Genomic DNA, 22,417 nt, shown 5'->3' on the forward strand with positions numbered 1-22,417 from the left:
TCAATGTGCTTGTTCGCAATATTTGATCATTCATCGTATTTTGTCGTATAACAAGAATCATTATTCTTTCAACAAGTTGCATGAATCTCTCGACTTTGATCACTAAATAACTAAACACGTAGTACGCTCGATTCATCAGGTTTCATACCACTTCAACCTACATAAAAATCACTTCGGTGCGTCTCGGTTCAGATTGTTATCTTTCACTCGGTAACATTCAGTCCCCTACTCGTTCAAGTTGCCGAAAGGGAGAATAACAAAAACAAATATGAAGGATCAAAAGATTTCATTTTCCGCCATTCTCTTTCTTTCTACATCAAGTTCAAAGAATATCTCAATCTATAATGAAGAAATGATAGTAGTTGTTTGTTTTATTATAGGTTTCATTTTATCCAGTCGAAAGAGATTATTAGGTTAAACTTTTAAAGTGACCTTTGACGCAAGACTGAAGGTTATCCAAGAATAATTCCAACAAGTTATGAATCCTAACGAAGTCGTTCTTCTGAAATCAAAGACCAAGAGTGATTATTTATGATCAACTTCAAATTTGTATTGAATCTAAAAAAAATGAACTGCAATGTCAAAATAAGTATTCAATCTACAACATATATGGAATGTTGGATTATAATGTAACAATCAACTTAAATGCCAAAAATAAGTGATAAAACTATCGAAATCACAAAATCCAGCCAGTATTTTGGTTCAGACATATATATACTGTTGGATTAAACTGTAATTTTTTTCTTCATCTAGTTCTTGTGTACAATCACTCCTTTTACCGTGTCATTAGCTTGTGTGCTCTCTTATACAGTTCGAGCTTTGTTCTTGACATCATTGAACCAAAATTTTAAATCAATTCTTTGATCATATCTCTAGAAATGAAAAGGAAATCAAATCGGAAGAAAAAACCCTAATTATAACTAATCAATGAAAGAGACGATAAACCTGAAGATGGTCGCAACTACACACTCAATCTCCACGATGTATTTCCATTTCGAATCTCACGGATTAGTGAAAGAAAAGGAGGATTTGATATTTATTGTTATATATCCGCACATATAGAAAGTAGGGGTATCCGTGTAATTTGATAATTATGGACCCTAAAATAACTTTAATTTCCAGTTGGACCCTATAATAAATAACTATATGAGTTTTGGACCAAACAACAAATTTCTCAGCACTAAATCCTCCCTGAATCAAATCAAATGGGCTGAAAATGAGGTGTTTTACTCTACAAAATCCACTCCATCTAATAAAATGATCTGGGTTAAATCAAGGGACGGGCTAAAGCCTCATTTGGCCCCTTGATAAGCCCGTCCCTACTAAGATCTCTCCACATTAGTTTCAATATCAGGCGATTCTCCATTTTCTTCCATGAAAGGGTCGTCTAGGTTTTCCTCTCCACAAAAGTTTGGATCATTCAACATATACCCCAAATCGTCTTCTCTAAACGGTCGTGAACCCTCAACATTTTGTTCTTCGCCATGATTCTCACCTTCTTCTTCATATCCATCCATTTTTGTAGTGATAAAATGGGTTTTCCCTTGTTTCCTTCACCTTCTTCTCTATAACTCTAACAACTCAAAAATGAAAAAGAAATGGAAAAAATGAAACAAAAATCATTCTAATACTGCACCGACTACAATCGAAAGTTTGGGTAATATTTTGGCTTCCGATTGCAATCGGAGGATAACAATGTTATCATATCCTCCGAATATATAAGGGTAATTTCGCCATTACGAATTACGCGAGATAAGGGCTGGCTACATTTTCCCTTTGTGTGACCTTTTTTATTTTATTGTTGGCCCCTAAATCCTTTTGAATGGCCCCTAAAAACGCGAGGTTATCTATCTATCCATCGATCAAAGATTCATCATCATCCATCATTATTATTAGTACCATTTCTTGTCTTTTAATGGATCACCAGTTTATAATATTAGCTTAACAAAAATATTACTAAAAAAACCCCACAGAGACGAAGAAGAAGAAGGGAGAAGTAGAAGATCCCAACAACAAACATACAGTAAGTTTAAGTTGAATATAAAAATCACTCTTCTTCTGACTTTAAATATAATACTTTCTTTCTCTTTTACACTTTTGAGGCAAAAAAAATAAAAAATAAAACTTGGGGTTTTTCTCCCTTTTCACGATCTTGATCAGGAAGATGATGGTGGTTGTGGTTGGATCCATCGCTCTTTGAATCGGCAGCTGCGGTGGTCGTGGTAGTGGTCTACTAGTAGTAGAACCTACAATCGAAGGTTTGCCTCCCTTTTCTGATTCATTTGATTTGTTTAGGTCTTTATCTGAAAATAAAAATGCAATCTTTTTTTCGATCATTTTCTTAATTAAAGAAATGAAAAAGATCCTTTCTTTTCTGGGTTTGTTTCAGAAGATCGAGATTGTAAAATAAATAAACTAGATTTACGGTTGATCAGAGTTAAACCTGACCTTGTTCTGTACTGAGTCCATGGCTGTTCCTGAGAACAATGCTGCTAGTGATGATGCTGTTGATCAGTCTTCTGTACAAATCAAAAAGGTCCAGCAGCAACAGCAGACTGAAGCTCCCAAAACCAATCCTACTCCGGTGGGTCGAGGAATTACCAATAATCATCACAATCAGCACCATACCACCAATGGGAATAATGGGGGTTCTGTAATTCATCAAAGGAATATGAGGGAATTGGAGGAACTCCTCTCCAAATTGAATCCAATGGCTGAAGAATTCATTCCTAGCCCAACTTCCCTCGTCACTGCTAAGTTTAACATTGGAATTCCCAATCAATACCCTCCTATCAACTACAACAACAACAACTTTGTGCTGACAACACCAATGCCGATGATGCTCAACAACAACAATGTCAATAATAATGACAACAATGTTGCTGCTTCTGCTGATGGTAGGCGCAAGAGATTTAGCTATAGTCAAGGAAGGCGCAAAATGAACACCCGAACAAGAATGGCACAGCGAGAGGATGTTATTAGGAGGACTGTGTATGTTTCTGACATCGATCAACAGGTGTGTATATGTGTTTGCTCATTCAAGTTGCTAAATTTAATCTATGTTGTGCATGTGGTCTTGAATCCTGACTTCCAGAGTAACTTTGCTTGGTCAATTAGGTTACTGAAGAACAGCTTGCAGCACTCTTTATCAATTGTGGACAGGTAATTGGTCATCTGTAGCGATTGTGTAACTTTTCTCATCACGTCCGTCCCTCCAATGTTTCTCTCTGAACAAATTTTACACCTTTTGAGCTGCTCAAGGTTGTGGACTGCCGGATATGTGGGGATCCTAATTCTGTTCTCCGCTTTGCTTTTGTGGAATTTACTGATGAAGGTGACTTCTCTTTACTTTAGTGTTTTTTCCTTTTTAAGGTTTTGTTAATTCGATGCTATTTCTGTTGCAGTCTTATACATGACCCGACCACTGATGATTGTTTTGGTATGTTTCAATTCCAGAAGGTGCAAGGGCTGCCCTGAGTCTCGCAGGAACAATGCTTGGGTTCTATCCAGTGAGGGTGCTGCCTTCAAAAACCGCAATTGCACCTGTTAACCCTACGTTCTTGCCCAGGGTGAGAAATTGCTTCTGATATTGTTCATTTACTTTTCCTTTATGCAAATGCTTATTGTTGTGTCTTTCTCATTGTCAACTCAACGGATTGAATGAAGTTAGGAAGTGATAGCTGTAATAAGTATCTCGTGCCGTCATATTTAAGTATATTTCCATTAATATTGTATTGCCATAAATTTTGTCCATACACAATCTACCAGTACCCAAGTGTTACCGAAGAATGCGATGCATAGCAGTATTTGCATCTTTCTTCCCAGTTGTCATCTTACAATTTATTAGTGCTCTATGTCGTACGGTAAATAAATGTTGGATGTAATATACTTATTGACATGTTTATAACTTGAGGCTGACTTTATTTTTGTTTCAGTCTGAAGATGAGCGCGAAATGTGCGCTAGGACCATTTATTGCACAAATATTGACAAAAAGGTCTCCCTTCAATTTCCATTTTTACTGGTTTAGTGTACAATTTGACCGTGGAAGCTTTTGTCTGACTTTCTTGTTAATCTCGAGTAGATTTCTCATGCTGATGTCAAACTCTTCTTTGAATCAATCTGTGGGGAGGTTTGTTGCTGCCACTTTAAGAAACGTTAAAATTCTCGCTTAGTGGATCTGTTAGTCTTAATTTTTAAGGAAAAGTTTTCACGAGACAACATATGCTTTATACAGGTTTATCGCTTGAGGATTCTTGGAGACCATCGTCATTCCACCCGTATTGCTTTTGTTGAGTTTGTTATGGTAATTCTCCTTTTTTACGCCTCTGCTTCATTAATTTACTATGAACATACCGAGCCTTATGTGTCTGTATATACCAATACGAATATGAAAATAGATATGTAAAACAAAAATTGAATATAGGTTCGAGTCAAGCGTAGATTCAGTTCTTGATGGTACTGGGAGTTTCAAAAGATATACTTAGAGAATCTAAGACATCATATACGTACGCAAAATAACTTGCAAGTCGTCTGGCTGGTGTAGGTCTATCCCCGAAACTTGGTCACGGTTTAAGACACAGCCGTCAAAACTCAAAGTAATGCTTGTTTTTCATGCTTCCCCAGATTTTTGTAGTAGACTTGTTTTCGTTGTATTAAGAATGATCAAGTTTTTGAAGAAGTTCTGGACTTTGCCGACACCACCGTTTGTTTGAAGCATATTTTTAAGCTAGAGAGCAACACAGACTTAAGAGAACTGAGATGAATTGATAGTTTTGGAATCCGATACTAGGGCCAGACTCTGAGATGAATTGTTGTGCTGCCAACCAAGAATGCATCAAATTGATGCAGTCCGATGGAGAGGTCATTTGTGAAAGACCTTTTGACATAAACGAATTAGGCTTTTTCTGCCCTTTGACCTTTTGACTCTGATACAAAGCCTAATATGAGTATCCAAACTTCTTTTCTGCTTTCAGGTCCTGCCTTTGATTTTTCATTTACCAAAAATTCTTCGTTTTTGCATTACAGAGAAAGCATGTCCTGATACTATTTTGATTCTGTTCAAGTTATTAGTGATATCATGTCAAGCTCATAGTAACCCTTGCGCATGGTGAATCACAGTGTAGTTTTCCGCTGTTAACTTAGGCTTATTCCTTTAGCCCAACTGGCCCAGCAAATGGATGGCTTTTCTTATGGTTTTTCTTCCTCTTGCAGGCAGAGAGTGCAACTGCTGCTCTAAATTGTAGTGGCGTGGTTCTTGGGTCGTTGCCTATAAGGTCAGTTGATTTTGTTGTTGTTTTCCCACTTCCTTGTCTTTTTTTCGAGTTGTGTTAAAAATTCAACTTTCTTATCACTGTTGATATCATCCAGGGTGAGCCCATCAAAGACCCCAGTCCGCCCACGTCCTCCTCGTCCGAACATGCACTGAACCATCTTTGCAGGTCTCTGAGACAGATGATGCAGCTACAGAAATATGATTATCTATGCATATATTTATAGAGAGCGAGAAACGCGATGACATACACTAGGGAGTTTACTACAGTTATTCCGACTTTTTTTTTTTTTTTTCTGCTTCTAGCACCGTAGACGGGATGAAACTTCGAGGTTTTGGGGATATCATTTCAATTTATTTCTCAATGCACATTAAAATTGGCACCAATCAGTATCCGTAGAGAAAAACTTCCATCAAACGAACAGAGGTAGATTCTGTTCGGTTGGTTTTATGAATTATTGTCCTGTCGAAAGAAAAACGAATTATTGTCATTATAACTCATGGCTTTTTCAGTAGTTTGGGGCAGTTAAAACATAAAATAGGTTGGATGTTTCTGTTTATCTCATGGACCTGTTGGATACATGCTTGATATGTTTCATCGTATCGACGGATGGTTTAAGCTTGATATGCTTGGGTTCTGTAATGGAGGTTTCGAGGGTGCAGCAAGGTTTAACTTGGTAAAGGTTATGTAGCAATAGAAGCTCAGCATTGGTCAAAAGTACAATGTCTTGTAAGTTGTAATGTGTGTCACATTCTAGAGTGTAGCACTTGTTAGAATTTGACAGTTCAGAGGTAGTACTAGTCACATCCTTTTTCTCTCTATCCAGCTTTGCAAGTTGATGTCCAATTCATGTACTCTTGTCTTATGGATCAAGACTCTTCATCTTGCTGGTTGTGCATTTTTAATCTAGCGACATGGGATTTCGGTTTCGGTAGGGTGAGATATCCAAATTAAAAAAGCTTCCAAAAAGCGAGAGTTAGTGGGCCCTACTAATGGGCTTGTGGTGTAATAAGTTGTTGTTGTTAAATGTCCAATCAATTCCCTTCCACAGGGGACACGACACGAGGCGAGAGTATCCTGGAGTCTGCTTCTTAAAAGGAAAAACCCTAGATTTAGAAAACATTTCGAGAAAGATTGAGAGAGACTGTTGGAGATTGAGATTGAGAGAAAAACCAAAAGAGAAAGAGCTTTTTCACAACACTGAAAAAATCTCTGAAAGTGATTAGAGAAACCAGAAATCTCCTCCGGTAAGCAGACCCTCTTTCACTTACTCTCTCTGTCTGTGTTATTCTGTCCAGATTTGGTATGAATTTGATTCATTCATGTTCTTCTTGTTTCTAGGGTTCATTTATCACTATTGGGAATGAAATGCATGTCTAGATTTTAAGTGGTTTCCTAAAATCTGTTTGTTAATTTAGTTTCAATTTTGTCTAAACTATTTGAGTGTCTTGTCCCGTTTGCAACTATGGGGGATCCTTATCTTTTCATTTCAATCTATTATGATGATCATGATAAAATACACACCAGAAAGAAAATTGCAGACAAACAAATACTGTGAAAATAAACACACCAAATATCTTTGTTGTTTACTTTTTTACCCTTTATAAAACTAGAAATGACACCTACATTCCATCTACTAAGAGATTCTTCTTCTTACTACTATACTACTACTTCTCTGCAAATAATCATCATCCTACTACTACTACTACTGGCCTTAACATTTATCTTCTTATTATTGCCTCTTCAATCCAAACCCATCATATCCATCCTCTCTGCTGTCAATGTCTCCGGCATCCTCCACAGTTGTCATCGTCGTTCAAGCTTGCAGGTTGGTTATAGTAGAACTTGAGCTATGGCTGCTGGGGATCATCCTTCACATGTGGTAGGAACTGAGGAACATGTAGACCTTGATGAGGATAACTATATTGAAGAAGAAGAGGAGGAGGAAGAAGAGATGAGCGAAGAACCCAGCGAGGAGGATGACAGAATGGACGAGCGAAAAACCAGGGATGAGGATTACAATGACAATGAGCATGGGAAAGAAGAAGAAGATGATGAAGAAGAAGACAACTTGAAATCAGATGATGACCAGCATGCAATCGGGAAGGCCGCTTTATCTGAAGATGATGGTGGAGCACACAATGGTGTTGAGTCTATTGAGGAGGATGAAGACAAGGCAAATCTATCTAAATTTGACGATGAGGAAAGGAAAAAGCGTGCTGAGCTTCTTGCACTTCCTCCACATGGGTCTGAGGTTTTTATTGGTGGATTACCTCGGGATGTCACAGAGGATGATCTAAGGAACCTTTGTGAGCCAATTGGTGAAGTTACTGAGGTAAAAACTTACTCATGTTTAACTTCTTGCACTAATAGAATTGATTCTCCTTCTTAGTTTGACAAGTTTCCAACTCTTATATCACGATATACATATTGTTACAGGTAAGACTCATGAAGGATAAGGATACAGGAGAAAACAAGGGCTATGCGTTTATAACATACAAAACTAAGGAGTTTGGACAAGATGCCATTGAAGAGTTCCGCAATAAAGAATTTAAGGTAACTCTTGTTCACATTTGGTTTTGGTACCTGGTCAGTGTGTAGTTGACTTCTCTGTATAACATATTAAAATTGATGGTTTTCCCCATTGTTTCTTATTCATATAGGGAAGAACCATAAGGTGTTCGCTCTCTCAAGCTAAACACAGGCTGTTTATGGGAAACATTCCTAAGAGTTGGAGCGAGCAGGAACTACGAAGAGCCATTGAGGAGAATGGTCCTGGAGTTGAAAATATTGAACTTTTGAAGGTGGAGTCGCCATGCCGAGCTGATTTTTTTCTTCTTCTTATAATATTAATGGCCTAGTTGCTCACTTAATTGGTCGTGTTGTTTGGCTTTCAGGATCCACAAAATCCAAGCCGCAATCGTGGTTTTGCTTTCGTCGAGTTCTACAATAATGCTTGTGCAGATTACGCACGACAGAACATGTCAACCCCAAAATTTAAATTGGATGGGAATACTCCAACTGTTAGCTGGGCTGATCCCAAAAGTTCACCTGATCCTGCTGCTGCAGCTCAGGTATTGCCTTCCTAGACATTATTCTGCTCAAATTTTCCAACTTGGTTTCACAAGTTTTCTTTGACCAGTCATACATTATGTGTGTGGTCTGAGCAGATACTTAATCCCCTTGTTCTTGTGGGTAATCCCCTTATTTTTCCGGGGCTAGTTTTGGACAAATTTTACCTCTCTCTACTGTGGGCAGTAGTTCCCGTCTACATGAGGCCTTTCCTAGTCGGTCATTTAGTGGATGGTTCAACAGGTATATACTAGATGATTAAACACCTAAGGATCACTAGTCAAAGACGTGACCGAATTAGGAGCAAAGCAGTTGAACGCACATCCAAGTTACGGAGCCTCTTATAGACTAGGGCAACTGGATTTGATACACATGTGAGTTGAATGTTAGTGTAAACTGATTACGTCCACAGTCCTATCTCCCATGAGAACTGGTGTCTCCCCTTTGTATTTGAAGGCACAACCAAGTTACCGAGCCTCTTAGAAATCAGGGAAACTGAGCAAGGTATACGCAAGAATTAAATGTTAGTCCAAACTGATTATGTCCACTGGTCCCTGGAAAACCAATGTCTCCCCTTTGGGCTTCTCAGTTTTGCCTAAAAGATGATGCCCAACTTATTATTTTGTATATTCATGTCTGTTGAAGATACCATATCCTTTTTTATCTCTTTTACAGTTTTACCTTGATGCTTTAAGTGGCTCAGCAGTAATTTACTTCTGTTGGAATTTTACAGGTGAAGGCCCTTTATGTGAAAAACTTGCCTGAGAACACTACAACAGAACAGCTGAAGGAATTATTTAGACGTCATGGAGAGGTCACAAAAATCGTTTTGCCTCCTGGTAAAGGTGGGCAAAATAAGAAGGAATTTGGATTCATCCATTATGCTGAGAGATCAAGTGCATTGAAAGCTATAAAAGGGACAGAAAAATATGAAATTGATGGTAATAATACGCATGATAAACTTTATTTTAATTCTGTGACAAATATGATTGGTTCAAAAGCTGGACATGATAAATACCAAATTAGTTAGAGTTGATAAAAATGTGCAAAATAACTGGCTTGTTCAAAGCACATATATCTTTACATTCCACGAATTCTGTGAAAGTAACTGGCTAACAATGAATCTCTGCAGGTCGTGTCTTGGATGTTGCCCTTGCTAAACCTCTGAATGAGAAGAAATTTGATACAAATAATTCTTACAAGCCTGCAGCTGCTCCAGCATACCTCCCATATCAGTATGGAGATCCGTATGGTTCTGCAGCTGCAGCTGCTGCATATGGTGGCGCGGCTGCTGCATATGGTGGTACTGCTGCTGCATATGGTGGTGGTGCTGCTGCATATGGTGGCGTAACGGCCGGTGGTGGATTTCAACAGGTTGGTTGGATCATATGTAGTGAATATATTTTCATCTTGGGTAATAACTTAGGTTATTAGTTTGCATTTTCTCATGGAGTGGGTTTGATTTGTGCTGCAGCCTATGATATATGGTAGGGGACCAATGCCAGCAGGAATGGCAATGGTGCCGATGGTTCTGCCAGATGGCCGAGTTGGATATGTTTTGTAAGTTCTCTTCAGTACCTGATTTAGTGTTTAAACTTCCTGCTGGTCTTACTTTATTTATTTTTAACCGATTCTTGTTCATGATGCAATTGGTACAGACAACAGCCTGGTGCACAGACTCCTGCGCCCCAACCTACTCGGAGAGACGATAGAGGCAGTGGCTCAGGTAGATCACAAGGAAGAGGAGGAAATGGTGGCGGTGATGGGGGTCGTAACCGTAGGTACCACCCTTATTAGTAGTGGTGGAATCTTGTAATAGGATCTGTTTTCTTGAGGAATTTTGATCTAACAAAACAAAAAAAGAAACTAGGGACAAACAAAGTCATTTGCCTAACCGTTTCTTCTGTACCTCATCCATAGTGTTAGATGAAACTTCAGACTTGGAAATGAGAAACTTCCCGAAAAATTATTATCTTGTCCGGTTTCATCAATTTTTATTTTTGCAGATGGAGCTGAGGAGCCTTAAGTTTTATACTTCTGTAGTAGTATTTGTGTATATTTCTTAAAATTCTGCAGTTTTATACTACTAGTTCTCTCCCATTTCAGTTTTTTTTTTTTCTTTTGAAGCATTTCCCATTTCAGTTTTACATAATGCTCAGCTTAATTGTTTGTCAATCGCCTTTCTAAGATGAGTAAGATCAACTTTTCTGGCCAACCTTTAGCAACAATTGCCCCTTGGCTCTCATCTCTTCTTCCGACGCTTGCACTTTTGGGCAAAAATGCTAGAATATACCTGCAACTGCAAGCAGTTTATAGAAAGCTTATTCAGCTCGCAACTTGCAAATATTTGCAGGAAACATGCGCATTTCCTGCAAGCAAGGAAACGGTTAAGGGAATACGTGTAAACAACCCAAAGGACCAAAGATGTGGAGAGCGTGTCAAAAGCCAGTGACAATATCATATGACTAAGCGAAACTAAACGATGACAGCTGTTTAATCAAACAGAATCACTAACGAACCGAACATCACAACAACAAAGAAATCGGCGCCAAGAAAGACACACATAACCTGAAGATAAGATAAAAAAAAGACTACTTAAACGAAAAACTGCCAGAAGTAATTCAATTGATCTTCAAAAACAAAACAATCTTTAAGGAACGCACACCAAAATTGAGCTAGGCCTAGTAGTATCGATTTTCATATAGAGGCCAATGAAGTCCCAAAATTACAAACAAGTAAAAAACTAAAAACACAAAATTATATACAGCGACGAAGAAAAATCATTACATGAAATGATTCAAATTTTATTAGGAAATTAGGGGGTTGTGTTGCCAATGATTTCCATTATGAACGAACAAGGTAGACTTGTCTAGGACTTCCTTGGCGTGGAGGAATACAGCAAGGGTAACAATAAGGACCATGTGGTACTGCTTGTGGACGAAAATTTTGAAATCTCATTGGCACTAATGATGAATAAGAGATCTGATTATGAAGATGTTGCTGATAATGAGGATTGATGATGAATCTATTAATACCACCGCTAACTGGAGATGTTGATGTTGATGATGGCGGTGAGTATTTTCCAGCAGCTACAGGAGAAGAAGAAACTGGAGATGATATTGGTGGAGAAATCGTCTTTTTATTTGATTTTGAAGGAAATAGAAATGCTTTTATTTTTAACGGACTACTTGATTTCTTCTCTGCTAAATCATATTCTTCCATTAGATTAGTAAGATCTTCATCAGATTTAATGGACACCAAGGTATCAAGATCTTCATTCGGTAATTGACACCTCAAACTCACTGATGAGTATCCACATACTTCACACAGCTTCACCATTAATTCTGCAAATAAATAAACTAAGACCACCTGTCAGTTCACATACAAAGGTTCGTAGATGGCACAAATGAAAAATAAGCAGCTGAAAATGCACCTGAAAAAGAAACGGAAGCGCGGTCGAGAGATAGAAGACGAGTTTCTCCACCACTATAACGAAGTTTCCCATCAGGATATCGTGGGAGAATCTTTCCTCCATAGCTACAAACAAACTTAACACTGTTACTGACTACTTCACTGCTTGATGATTTCTTCAGAGTTCCCACCATGATGTTTTATATTTCTGGGGTCCTGCAGAGGTTTTTCGAGCTCAGAAGAGAATTTCTTTCTTTCTTTCTTTCGAGCCTATCTAATCTGGCAATCACAATATCGTATTTATAATGTTTATTGAAATATAGTAACTAATAGGTATGAAAACGAGAAGCAGGAACCGCTTTATGTCAACCCATAAAGAACCAACGAATTTGATGCTTTGATGTCGCAACACGGCACGACGAATCTGATATATTCTTTGTCCACGTGGCTAGTATTGGTTGCCAAGACGATCACATCAGTCACTTTAGGGAAAAAAAGTAGCAACGGTTGTTGCTGTCTTGGAACACTGAATGCACTCGTCATTGAAGCAACTGTAAGGAAGATCCACGCATGCATTCATCTTCTTTCTTGTCAGTATTGGAGATTGTTTTAAGATAATTCTACTGTATTGCTAAAACTCTCAACAACCGTCTTAGCCTAGTGCGATTGAAAGAGGTTTTGGTCGTGCCATGGTAAACAAAAAGTGAGTAAGACACTGGGACGGCACCACGGCTTTAAGTTAAACCCAGGCTCCCGGCCAACTAGGCTATTCTAGAAGTTAACACGCTCTTATTTAAGTTTTTCTGGTTAGGGTTTTATCCTCTTATTCCTCCTCCCCTCCACTCAACAATACGGGAAAGTTAGAAGACGAACAATTGAAACAATGTCAAGTTACTTCCCGGAAGATATTCTCCAAGAGATCTTCTTAAGGCTGCCAGGGAAATCTCTTGTACGATTCAGGTGCGTCAGTAAGTCTGTTTGTATCTTAATTGATACCCCTAGTTTTTATCGTATGCATCATGAGCTTAGTAACATAATAGACAACACTAGTATTATGTTTCGTGACACTATCCGAACAGAAATCTATACGATAGATTATAAGTCGGTATCTTCTTTATTGCCGTTGTTAACACCATCGACAACAACCAAGTGTGAATTTATTAATCACATCATGAATTACCCTTCTATATTTCAAGATTGTGAAGTTTATTTATTTTCTTTGTGTAATGGTTTGGTCTGGGTAAGTCGTACTACAAGTAGTTGGGGCGAAGAATTCTATATTTGGAATCCGTCAACAAATGTATACAAGAACATACCCATGGCACGAGAAGTAGACGAGGATGACATATGTACGCATGGATCTTGTTATGATTACAAGACTGATGATTACAAATTGGTGAGGGTTGTTGAGGACAGGGCTTCAAATTGTCTTGATGTTGATGTCTACACATTAAGATCAAATTTGTGGAGAACCACTAGCATACAAGGCTACCGTTATTACAACGGAGATGATTATGGTGTGCTCTTTAATGGAGGTTTTCATTGGCTTGCGCATTCGTTGAGAAAAGATTCCACTGTGCTGGTCTGTTTTGATATTTTCAATGTTACATTCCAGGAGGTGGCAGTGCCGGAAGTACCTATGCCACCATATGCAGAAGAACCTCTGGAAGATGACATGTTCAATATATACATGTGGAAGTATTGGGAGGGTGCCTATGTTTAGTTTTTCAGGTTTATAATGTCCGTGTTGATGTGTGGATGATGCACGAATATGGAGTAAGAGAGTCTTGGACTAAAAGTTTTTCCATTACACAGGAGTGTATAACTAGTAGCAAGTATTTGGAGTTAATATGGAGTTTCAAGAACAATGAGATGTTATGGGAGGTCGATCGGGGATTAGTTTTATATGACGCGAACAACAAAATATATAGAGAGCTGACGTTGGATTCTATCTATTATGAAAGGCTTACTGTTGCACGGAATTATATTGCTAGTTCAGTTGATGTTTCGCTTTAACTAAATTTATCAAGGATCACCTCCATTAGGTGTGCTGTTCAACACTGTCTGCGAATATATTATGAGAATGCGAGTTTATTTAACCTCAATTTTCAAATCTTATATTATTTATTTGATTATTTTCTCTGTTGGGTGTGGAAGATTGCGAGTTTGTTGAATGTTGAACTCTGGTAATTATGAAATTTTTTTCCTTTGTGTTGCAACATGTGAATGTCAGATATTGTCGGAACGATGCCATGGATAACCAACAAACTTCTTGCCACCATTAGTCTGACTGACACAAATTTTCATGACAAACTAAAAGTTGTATGTTCCTAGCTAATTCAAACTATAAGATTCTGCTTTCTTTCTCTAATATATAATTGAAGAATCGATGGACGATCCTAAATATGTTCATGATCTAGCTTAGGGTAAGAGTGAGCAAATACAATTTATGAGCGTATCAGTCCTCCTTAATTATGCATGATTTCCAAGACACATATGCATTCCAGTTTCAAAAACATATTCAATACCCAAAATACGAAAAGAAAAACAACCCCTTCACAACATTGTGTTTAATCATAATTCAAGTTTCAATAAACCTTTCCCTCTCATAAGTTCTGAAGATGTGAAGAGGAAAGTTAACACCCATTACCTCTTACTGCTGCTGCTGAGTCCTGCTACGAGTTCCATGATAAACACTCCGAGTCACGCGTCTTGTTGGACCTGGAATTCGAACGGATGGTGGTGGTGGTGTGGTTTGCTCATCAACATCCATCTCCTGATTAGTTGGCTCTGGACCCATTGGTACTGCATCATTACCGAAGGAAGAACTCATTGGATTGGCTGGATCCGTCTCAGGATCGGTCGGGGGTTGCGACGATCCGGCAAAAATTGCCCGTCCAATCTTACCAGTTGCCGGACAAGGAGCATCCAAAACAGGAAAGTGCATTGCCTCTCCTTCATGCCAAGGTTGCGCTGCCAATTGTCGATCCATAAAGCGTGCTTTTGCAGGAAGAGTGATTGATTGGAACCCAATCCCGCTCAATCCGGATATGAGAAACGATCAGCAACAATCGCCACACCTTCATGTACCTGGAATGGTCCATAAGTTGGATGATGGGAATAAAGCAACCAAGAACCATCATCCGATCCAGTTTGCAATCGATCACTAGCAGGAGCAGAATCTCCACCAACAAACTTACCATCCTTCTCATCAACAAGAACACTGGTCTCACCTTTCTTTGCTCTTACATGCATCTTACACCCTGCTCAACACCAACCTCCGGCTTAAGAAACGGATTGCCGGTGTCTTGATTAATGGTAGATGGCTTTGTTTGCTTGAAGTATTGGATCAAACGTTCAACAGGAGAATCTATCAACAACTCATGCACCACTCCAGGCGGGCCTCCCTGCTCCAAACATTCCTCAATCTTAACATCCATATTATGCTGCAGGTCTTTCAAATACCAATCAAAGGATTCTCTAAAATTGGGAGATTCACATACCTGAGAAAATGCAATCCCATATGGCAAGCGATTAACAGCGTGATCATACAGGTACCAATGGATGCGAGGCTCCACATCTACTTCAGATACTTTCTTCTTCCCTTTACGATCAATGTGCTGCTGGTCCTCGGCCATGAACAAAGGAAATGGAGGAATTTTTTCAGAAATCTTTTGAGAGAACAAACTGCAGAGGAAAAAAAACCACAACTTTCATCGGTTAATGGACATCCTCTTATAAGATAGTTCATTCTTGAGTCTTTGGTCGTTTCGCCAATTAATGGCAACGTTTCCCAAAGATCCCAATCTCTCCACTCTAAAACTTCCCTCTACCTCCCTGTCTTTTCAAATCTCCCGCACATAGGCCATTATAGCCTATACTGTAGGGGAAGGACTTTCTTTCAAAACAAATTTCTTTAACAGATGGAGACCATCTGCTGGGCCTACTCACAACTGGCAACAAGTGTTTGACATGCACCACAACTTGGATTCTCGCACGAACCATAAGAACGATTCTATCTCAGTATTTTACCAGGCTTACTCGTCGGACTAGTGCTCATTACTTTGCTGACTGGCACTTCACACACACTTCTGGTGGTGAAGAATTGCTGCTCATTGCCATTCTTGGGACTAGTAAACGGGTAACAAGCAACATCTTTTGGATAACCTCTTGCCAAATACACACACAACTACCTCATCTGACTCGGAAACAGTTTAGAGCCGACTCAAACCGTTTATGGGCCGGAAACAATGACAACAGTATAATTAAAGGGAAACTTAGGTGCAGGCCCAAAAAAAAATAATATTCTCATTGTCAGGTCCACAATTAATTTTAGGTACCGTGACACCCATAATTATTTTCGTGACACCCATAATTATATGAAATTATTAAAAATGTCTTCATGACGGATTATGCATCCGCATGACGGATTATGCATCAGGGATATAATTGGCAACACAACTTGAATATAACATATCTAAAAATACGCGCCTTGGAATTTTACAAATTTTATATCGTTGGAAATCTTTTTAAGAGAGCTACGCAACGAGTACAAACAAAAATATTAAATTTTTGTTTTTCACGAAAAAATCGGAGGTGATCATCATTTTAGGCAAAATTTTCGAAAACTTGATACACAACTATTATGTGGCCACCAAAAAAGATGCATAACACATTCTGCAGACGCATAACGAATTATGCAACCATTTTCCCCACTGCATAACAAATTATGCATTTGGATAACAAAGTTATGCATCTATAACAAGTTATGTAACCATTGTTGTGGTTGATTTTAGTGGGTACATAAAAAATTAATGTATAATGCACTATGCATCCTATTTACTGATGCATATCAGGTTATGCATCTATTTTCTGATGCATAAAAGATTGTGCAACAATTTTCTCGATGCATAATGTATTATGCAGTCGTATTTTTTGGATGCATAATAGGTTATGCATCCCTTTTCTAGACTGCATAACATGTTATGCATATATTAGTGTAGGTGCATGACAAATTATGCAACCATTTTTTTTGTTTTTGTTTTAATACTAACAAAAAATTAGCTGCATAACGTGTTATGAAACCATTCTCTGGACTGCATAATGCATGACAATTAAATATTTACAATTTATAAGCTCTCTGAGCACTTTTATTTCTTAAGCTTTCTGAATATTCTTCAAATTCACATGAATGGGGGAGTACTTCATTGCCCCGTATGTATCAGTGAGCTGTATACTCTTGTGATATATACAAGGATAACTTTTAAATTTCGGCCTCTAAACTCCCACAATCACTGTTAAATATACCTGAGTTCCAAATCAAATCGTGCTGCAAAATCAAATTGCTCGAAATAAATGGCCTTGGCGGACTGCCTAGTTCTCTATTGCTTTTACGATGAGAAGAGGATGCACGTATAGCTACTGAGCTACAGTTGAATACATTTCCAAAAACATCAGGAGAATGCATTGCCAGGCAAACCCCCAAAAACGGAAGGACGAATAGGAATAATACATCACTACAGAAAAGTTACGTTAATGGCTTAATATTGTGATAAGAACCGGACAACAATAAAATACCACCAACAGCAGCTCCGAATTCCATAAAAATCAGCCAGTTGATCTCTAGATCCCGTGTGTATGTCCATGGAGATCTTTTAACCTCCTCTAGAGAATAAACAGTTGCATAAATTATATTTTGGCTTTCATCGGCAAAATAATGAAGTTTGGAACAAAAAAAAAGTAATCGCTCCGGTTTGTAACTGTGAACCTACACTGGAATCGAAATTCTGGAGTTAAACTGGTGTTAACTTTTAACTGTTCAATAATTGACTCCGCACCTTGTTTCTTCAAAGACGACCTCTTGATTCCACAAACATGTGAATCAACTGTTTCCAACAGTAAAACAAATCAAAGTTTGTATCTTCTCTCCAAATCCTAGAAACAAATCAAAGTTTGTATTTCTCCTTGTTCTCTCTGCAAAAAGAAGAAAATCACAAAAGGAAGATTTTAACAATCTCCCCCTTTGTCAATTATACTGATGCTCTAACAATCTCCCTCTTTGTCAATTTTAGTGCCAAAACTATCAATACATATGGATTACAAAATAAATAAAACTTTAAATCTTCTCGTCCACATGCTTGATCTCCTTAGTGCTTCAACATTACTCGAAAACTTCGTCTTTTCCAAGTACTCCCATGATTCCATGGATGTTCAATTCATCATCATAGTTGTTGAACTTCCGTAGCCATAACAATGAGAAAACAAAAGCTCTCGATCATTGTTATACAATGCCATAATATTATTACACAGTATCAAAGTTCTTATATCACAACTTCGACAACAATACTATGGTGATATATATCACTCCCCCTTAGTCAATACTTCGTCTCAACACGAAACCCTCCCCCCCCCCCCCCCTTACATAATGATCCGAAAACCATATGTATTTGTAGTGTGAACTACGTATTAATTCTCCCCCTTTTTTTCAGTAAAATTGGCAAAGGTACGAAAACGGGATCCTAATAAAATTTCATGGAGACACTTCAAGACCAAAGAAAAACACATATCAACTTGTTTTGATGCAATCATATAGCCGAAGCTAGATGCATTCATCATGGAGTTTATAAAGATACAAGATAACTCCTCAACATTCCACAACCGCACTCCCCACAAAGATATGGAAATTAAGCGCAAGTTCAAAAGAACTCTCCCCCATTTGATGTCATTCCCGAGAGAACAACAAGAGCGACCTTACTTTTACAAGAAAAGAAGGATTTCTTTGGACACCAAAAACCAAAAAATGATTTTGTATCCAAAAAGTTCTCAATTAAACTAACCACAAGCGAACCCATGATTAATTTAATCGGAATACACAACCAAATTAATCACAAACGAATCTATGATTTGTTTAGTTGGAAATGCTCGCATAAGAGAACTTATGGAGCCACACAATATACACATAAAATATGGATCATGGAAAGATCAATAGTGCGGAATATACAAGGATTCATTCTATCTTCATCAATATTTGCATAACGACATACAATAGACATAATCCTCGTAAACAAAAGATTTTAACCTATCTTCCATCAATGAATTTACATAATAGGCTTAACTTTTGTTTGTCAAAAAGTTCATCGATCTTGCATATAATCAAGATAACTTTTGACATTGTATGGGACAATAATAGTTCATGGACGTAAACACACATATCCCATAACATATTTCAATATATAAAACCATAAAGATTAATATTGCAAAAATCATCTTCCAAACCAACTTTAGAATTTAACCAAATAAATCTAAAAACATGAAGATGAAAACGTTGAACATAGCTATGTGTACTCACAATATGGCTATTCCAAACCCTAGTTGTCCTTCTTAAACAAAAACAAGAATAAAAATTCTCTTAAGAAGTTTCCTAGACAAAAATAAAGAACATAAGACAAAATCTACTGAAACCGATCACAAGCTACATTAGAGTTCACGTGCGGCAGCTTCACGGACTTCGAGCTTGTGATTCATGTTAACAACTGCGTCTTCAGAGAAGATATCCTCATTGAGAAGTTATTCAACATGTGACTTTATGAGACCAAGTTCGGTAGAAACCTTCTTCACCTTAATTCTCACCATATCAAGATCCTTCATAGTCTTAACAAGTTGTTGTTTTTCTTTCTCAAAGTATTTAAGAAAGTCATGAACCACTTCAACAGAAACCATATCCTCATTCTGAACATCTTGATGAGAGTAAGCAATATAAGATGAGACATTAGGAGTGCCATTTTCTACAAGAGTTCTTTTCTTCCTTCCTTTTGTTTCTAAACCAAAGCCTTTCTCAAGGAATCCTTTAGCAAAATCACCATAATGAGATGAAAAAGAAGACATCCTTGACTACCCAAAAGAAGAGTTTGCGTACGTGACTTATGTAAATCGGTATCTTGGATACTTAAAGGTTTCATAGGAAGGAAAAAAATAGGGTTTCCTTAATTGGTTCGTGTTAGTTACACGGGTAACCAGTATGAGTACAATTTCCACCCAAAAGAACCACAAGGGTCGTACGTACATGACCTTGCAAAAAAAAAAATTGTTATATGAAGAACCTTTAGTGCCTCAAAAGAAATTATGTCTCGTAGAGAACCTATTTTTGAGAACAGAGGAAGCAAATGGTTTAAACCAAAAAAAATCAAAGAGAGTAACTTTTGAAGAAAAACAAATACTTATGTAAACATGTTTGTAAGGATACTCCTGCTAAAGATGATAAGAACATAGATTGAGAATCTAAAACACATTTACAACAAATATACCTGAACATATCTCTCTTAACCAGGTGTTTTGTAAGAGATCATCCAACCTTGTGATTAAGTGGCACAAGTATGAGCTTTTAGCTCATCAAATGAACATTGTTTTTGGTTAAACCCTTTTCTTCTGTTACCAGGAAGAATATTGTTATGATGTGAGAAGTTATCATAAAATTTACTATCATCATAATACGACACATAATAAGGATTCTTACCTGAAGAAGAACGTCTAGATGGAGCTGACAGCTTGTTGATGATTTCCTTATATCCTTCAATAATCAATTTTAGATTGTCATCCATCTGTTCATATCTGCATTCTTCACTTGATGCATGATTCACATCAGTTTTAGCATTATCTCCATTACTGACAGGAGAGAGAACATGAGTTCTTCTTGAATGATATTTGTCAAGAGGTCTACTATGCTTTTATGCATTTGAGAGAACATCAGTTTTAAATTCATTGAACTGACTTTCCTGGTGGGAAACACAAGATGTGTCACTACACCATTTGGCCCGATTTGAGACATTTATATCTGTTGTTATGAATTTTAAAAGACACATATAAGTGTCTCAAATTGTGCGTCCAGAATGCTTTGGGACGCCTAAAGAGACACTTAATCAGATCCAAATGAAAATATGGATCTGATTAAGAACACCTTGGACGATATCCTTTACGTTTTGTTTGTAACCTGACGAAAACAAAATCAAATGAAAATATGTAAACACATGAGAGACACCCTTAATAAGTGTATCTTAATTAACTTCAGCCACGCATTTTAAGCGTCTCTTAAATTAGTTAGCGACACATTTTTAGTGCGATATATAAATTAATTAGGAGACGTTTATTTCGTGTCGCTTAGTTTCATAGGAAACACATTAAATATCTGTCTCAAATATTTGCCACTTACATATTTTTTGTTTATTACATTTATATGCGTCTCAAAAATAAAATAGATTTTTTTTAAAACTTTTAATTTTTCTCGGAATCAAAAGTTCATGCTCCTGCATATTTCACTTTTTACAACTGAATACAGGTACCTAGCAAGAGGTGCCAGCCATTTCATTTTCCATCAAATATGAAAGCACAATTCAAGCATGATCAATCTCAGTCATAATTACATATGTTACTCAAAATTATAATAAAAAACAACTTCCTATAACTGCAAGTCTCTCACTACAATTCTGGATCAAAGTTGAGCATATTTTGGTACTGAATACCATGGTACTTCCTATATACTTGTTCAATATCATCATGGTATTTCATCTACATTTCTACATGAAAATAAGAAAGGAATTACCGACAACTTGTTGAATCCCACTACTCGTAATTCAGATGGAACATATCTGACATGGCACTTAACTTGGAAAGGCAGTCAACAAGATTCACATATCTAAAATAGGTTTGAGGTCTCGAACAATAAAGAGCTCACGTGGGCCTCCCCCAAGGCCAACTGCCTTGTCTAAACCAGATCCAGGGAATAGAACACCTTGGACGATATCCTTTACGTTTTGTTTGTAACCTGACGAAAACAAAATCAAATGAAAATATGTAAACACATGAGAGACACCCTTGATGTAGATCATAAGTTCAGCAGATTAAGATCTGAGACAAGTACCAAATTTAGAGGCACCTTCTATAATATCTTTCAAATTCTATCTAAAACTTTGACTTATAACTGCCCTGTGCCAAGAATTTACTGTGATCCGAATTCTCACCTAACTACTTCTTTGCACAGACCCAATAAGCATTTCATTCATAAGTCATCTGCGTAACACACACCAAACACAGAATAAAGTTCAAAACCACAGGCAACAACGACAATAAAAATGAGGATTGTAACGTCACCAATTTGGCAACTCTATGAACCAAACCATATCAACAGCGTTACAGTAGTTCAACTTACACATGATTATGAGTTCAATATAGGCACAATGAGCTTCATTCCTACGGGAGAGATTTTAAGGGCATCAATAGCGGAAGAAATGACGCTCAATTCACTATGATCATCATGGTTGCTGGTGAGAATCTTCTTAAGGAATTAAACAACATGCCTTGCAGTTGACTCACATCCTTTGACCCTCTTGAACCACCTGTGGACAAAAAAGATAATTACTAGTCAAAGCTGTCCCTCAAAACTGTGCAGAGGATTTCTATTATCAAAGCTGAGGAGGAACTGTATACACAAAAAAGACACACCTCATTGCATAGTTCCAACAATCTGAACCAGTTACAATCAGAAAAAGACATCTAGCATCAATATTAGAGGTGTCCCAGTTACAATCTGAAAAACAAATCTAGCATCAACATTTAAGCGGCTGATCGCTGTCGTAGGCGTCAAAAATAATTACACTTTCTTACTACTCAA

The 22,417-nt window shown here is 37.6% G+C and overlaps 3 protein-coding genes and 1 long non-coding RNA gene across 8 annotated transcripts; 2 read left to right on the forward strand and 2 right to left on the reverse strand.

The window, feature by feature from the left end:
• Positions 1–1,884: 1,884 nt before the first annotated feature.
• On the forward strand, positions 1,885–5,830 carry LOC113320762 (polyadenylate-binding protein-interacting protein 12-like). 4 transcript variants are annotated; one of them, XM_026568657.1, is made up of 11 exons: positions 1,885–2,023; positions 2,161–2,258; positions 2,390–3,016; positions 3,118–3,162; positions 3,262–3,334; positions 3,457–3,569; positions 3,936–3,995; positions 4,083–4,130; positions 4,236–4,304; positions 5,213–5,274; positions 5,369–5,830. In XM_026568657.1, the coding sequence occupies exons 3-11, from the start codon at positions 2,468–2,470 to the stop codon at positions 5,424–5,426; spliced, it is 1,077 nt and encodes a 358-aa protein (XP_026424442.1). In that variant the 5' UTR covers positions 1,885–2,023; positions 2,161–2,258; positions 2,390–2,467; the 3' UTR covers positions 5,427–5,830. The 4 variants fall into 4 exon arrangements, with proteins under 4 accessions (XP_026424442.1, XP_026424444.1, XP_026424443.1 ...); XM_026568659.1 differs by having other exon boundaries at positions 2,393–3,016; XM_026568658.1 differs by lacking the exon at positions 1,885–2,023 and having other exon boundaries at positions 2,041–2,258; positions 2,393–3,016.
• Positions 5,831–6,341: 511 nt separating this feature from the next.
• On the forward strand, positions 6,342–10,369 carry LOC113320760 (heterogeneous nuclear ribonucleoprotein Q-like). Of its 2 annotated transcripts, none has more exons than XM_026568654.1 (9): positions 6,342–6,518; positions 6,799–7,606; positions 7,711–7,827; positions 7,935–8,075; positions 8,169–8,345; positions 9,077–9,284; positions 9,476–9,717; positions 9,818–9,903; positions 10,002–10,369. In XM_026568654.1, the coding sequence occupies exons 2-9, from the start codon at positions 7,124–7,126 to the stop codon at positions 10,138–10,140; spliced, it is 1,593 nt and encodes a 530-aa protein (XP_026424439.1). In that variant the 5' UTR covers positions 6,342–6,518; positions 6,799–7,123; the 3' UTR covers positions 10,141–10,369. The 2 variants fall into 2 exon arrangements, with proteins under 2 accessions (XP_026424439.1, XP_026424438.1); XM_026568653.1 differs by having other exon boundaries at positions 6,343–6,518; positions 7,075–7,606.
• Positions 10,370–11,187: 818 nt separating this feature from the next.
• On the reverse strand, positions 11,188–12,002 carry LOC113325070. Its single transcript, XM_026573306.1, has 2 exons — positions 11,777–12,002; positions 11,188–11,687 (listed from the first exon to the last, which is right to left on the reverse strand). Exons 1-2 carry the CDS (start codon positions 11,946–11,948, stop codon positions 11,188–11,190), a joined length of 672 nt encoding a protein of 223 aa, XP_026429091.1. The 5' UTR covers positions 11,949–12,002.
• A 9,060-nt stretch (positions 12,003–21,062) lies between these two features.
• Positions 21,063–22,399, reverse strand: LOC113320936. Its single transcript, XR_003346363.1, has 4 exons — positions 22,249–22,399; positions 21,956–22,142; positions 21,768–21,816; positions 21,063–21,571 (listed from the first exon to the last, which is right to left on the reverse strand). It is a non-coding gene; the product is annotated as an uncharacterized LOC113320936 (long non-coding RNA).
• Between the last annotated feature and the right edge of the window lie 18 nt (positions 22,400–22,417).

This window comes from Papaver somniferum, chromosome 11, assembly GCF_003573695.1.
Source record: "Papaver somniferum cultivar HN1 chromosome 11, ASM357369v1, whole genome shotgun sequence".
Taxonomy (NCBI): domain Eukaryota; kingdom Viridiplantae; phylum Streptophyta; class Magnoliopsida; order Ranunculales; family Papaveraceae; genus Papaver; species Papaver somniferum.